Source organism: Austrofundulus limnaeus, unplaced genomic scaffold (genome assembly GCF_001266775.1).
Source record: "Austrofundulus limnaeus strain Quisiro unplaced genomic scaffold, Austrofundulus_limnaeus-1.0 Scaffold557, whole genome shotgun sequence".
NCBI classification, from domain to species: Eukaryota; Metazoa; Chordata; class Actinopteri; order Cyprinodontiformes; family Rivulidae; genus Austrofundulus; species Austrofundulus limnaeus.
Window position 1 is genome coordinate 52,658 of NW_013952959.1, and position 2,569 is coordinate 55,226.

A 2,569-nucleotide genomic window follows, 5' to 3' on the forward strand; every position below is an offset into this window, starting at 1 on the left:
CACATGCAAATATCACAACAACTGTTCATCTCAGTGACATGAAATTTGTTTTGCAATATTTTATCAATGTTCTCTTTCCAAAAATGCATTCATGTATATTACAAAAAACTGATGTCACTTAAAGTCAGGTAACATAAAGTCAGTTAATATTAAAGTTAGGTAAAGTTAAAACGTTAAAGTCAGGTAACTTAAAGTCATGTAGTTTTGTAAATCAGTTCAGACTGCAGGTTTTACTTGTTCATTTCGTGTGATTCTGACGTCACGGTTCCATTTTTCTCGCAGCAACATCTCAGCTGACGACATGCTGTACACGGAGACAGACCTGGAGGACAGCATGGAGAAGATTGAGACCATCAACTTCCACGAGGTGAAGGAGGTGGCGGGCATCAAGTTCTGGTGTTACCACGCCGGTCACGTTCTCGGAGCCGCCATGTTCATGATCGAGATCGCCGGCGTCAAGGTAGGTCCATGGGAGGTTCTGATGGAACTCAGGATGATTTACTGACGATGCATTCAAGGAACAATCAGAGTCTGGAGTTTCCATTGTTCAGTTAAAGTTTGTTTTAACAGTGGCTTCATGAAAGAACCTTCAGAATAAAAGCACTGACGCTTGTTTTGAAACTCAGGATGAGTCTAAATGTTGTTTCCTTGAGTGAAAGTGTTTGTTTTTGTGCAGCTGCTGTACACCGGAGACTTCTCCCGACAGGAGGACCGACACTTGATGGCAGCAGAGATCCCCAGCGTCAAACCGGACATCCTGATCACAGTCAGTCCATCTGTGGAACTGTAACCCTTTACTGTCTGTTTTAATGTCTCATATTTAATGATTTGAAGCTGCACGACTTCATAAATCATCTTGTGTTTAAATTACATACTTGGTTTATAAACAAGTTGGCCACTTTTATAAAACTCAACAAAAACGTAAAACTGCAGATTTTTATTTCACAGAAACTAGAACCAGAGAAATTTCTGCACTTAATTGATAAAAGTAGCGAAACAGTAGCTAAAACTAGCGGATAAGAAACTAAAGCTAGCCAATCGATGGCTAACAGTAGCAGATAAGAAGCTAAAAACAGCCAAACCGTAGCTAACAGTAGCCAATCAGAAGCTTCGAGGCTAAAATAAGCTAAATGGTAGCTAGCAGCAACAGTTGAGAAGCTAAAACCAACCAAACCATAGCTAACAGTAGCCAATAATAAGCTTAGAGGTGAAAAGAAGCTAAATGGTAGCTAGCAGCAATAGCTGANGTAGCTAGCAGCAATAGCTGAGAAGCTAAAACCAACCAAACCATAGCTAACAGTAGCCAATAATAAGCTTAGAGGTGAAAAGAAGCTAAATGGTATCTAGCAGCAACAGTTGAGAAGCTAAAACCAAACAAACCAAAGCTAACAGTAGCCAATCAGAAGCTTCAAGGCTAAAAGAAGCTAAATGGTAGCTAGCAGCAACAATTTACAAGCTAAAACCAACCACGCCGTTGCTAACATTAGACAATCAGAAGCTTAGAGGCTAAAAGAAGCTAAATGGTTGCTACCAGCAACAGTTTAGAAGCTAAAACCAGCCAAACCGTAGCTAACAGTAGCTTGTGTTTGTGTCTGACAGGAGTCGACCTACGGGACTCACATCCATGAGAAGCGGGAGGAGCGGGAGGCTCGGTTCTGTAACACGGTGCACGACATCGTGAACAGGGAGGGCCGCTGTCTGATCCCCGTGTTCGCTTTGGGCCGAGCTCAGGAGCTGCTGCTCATCCTGGGTAAGTCTGGTCCATCTGGACCCGTCTGCAGAACCAGGGGTGGGGGTTCTAGGTCTGACTGGGCCGGATCGGGGTTTCTTCTCAGAACTGGTCCTCTTTTACCTGAATCCCCCTGGTAGTAATTATATCTTGTGTCTTCTGGACCCAGACGAGTACTGGCAGAACCACCCGGAGCTCCACGACATTCCCATCTACTACGCCTCGTCTCTGGCCAGGAAGTGCATGGCGGTCTACCAGACCTACATCAACGCCATGAACGACAAGATCCGCAAGGCCATCAACATCAACAACCCGTTCGTCTTCAAACACATCAGTAACCTGAAGGTCAGTGAGCGCGCTCAGTCCGTCCTCCCGCCGGCCCCGCCCCTCGCTAACGGGTCTGCCTTTTCAGAGCATGGATCACTTCGACGACATCGGCCCCAGCGTGGTGATGGCGTCTCCGGGGATGATGCAGAGCGGCCTGTCCAGAGAGCTGTTTGAGAGCTGGTGCATCGACCGGAGGAACGGCGTCATCATTGCCGGCTACTGCGTGGAGGGCACGCTGGCTAAGGTGGACCTCTAAATGGAGCCACATGTTGGTTTAAATAAAACGATAAATGTGTTTGAATTTAATTTTGTTTTCAGCACATCATGACAGAACCGGAGGAGATCGTCACCATGTCGGGTCAGAAGCTCCCTCTGAAGATGTCTGTGGACTACATCTCCTTCTCCGCTCACACCGACTACCAGCAGACCAGCGAGTTCATCCGAGCGCTCAAACCTCCCCATGTGGTAACCACACACACACACACACACACACACACACACACACACACACAC

The 2,569-nt window shown here is 46.2% G+C and overlaps 1 protein-coding gene across 1 annotated transcript in view; it reads left to right on the forward strand.

The window, feature by feature from the left end:
• The window catches only part of LOC106530771 (cleavage and polyadenylation specificity factor subunit 3), a gene marked incomplete at its 3' end in the record, with an annotated part of 10,382 nt that overhangs the window by 4,509 nt on the left and 3,304 nt on the right, over nucleotides 1-2,569 (forward strand). Inside the window, 6 exon segments of the mRNA XM_014026470.1 lie at nucleotides 283-460; nucleotides 677-766; nucleotides 1,600-1,750; nucleotides 1,899-2,074; nucleotides 2,142-2,300; nucleotides 2,375-2,521. Coding sequence (XP_013881924.1) covers nucleotides 283-460; nucleotides 677-766; nucleotides 1,600-1,750; nucleotides 1,899-2,074; nucleotides 2,142-2,300; nucleotides 2,375-2,521 — 901 coding nt within the window.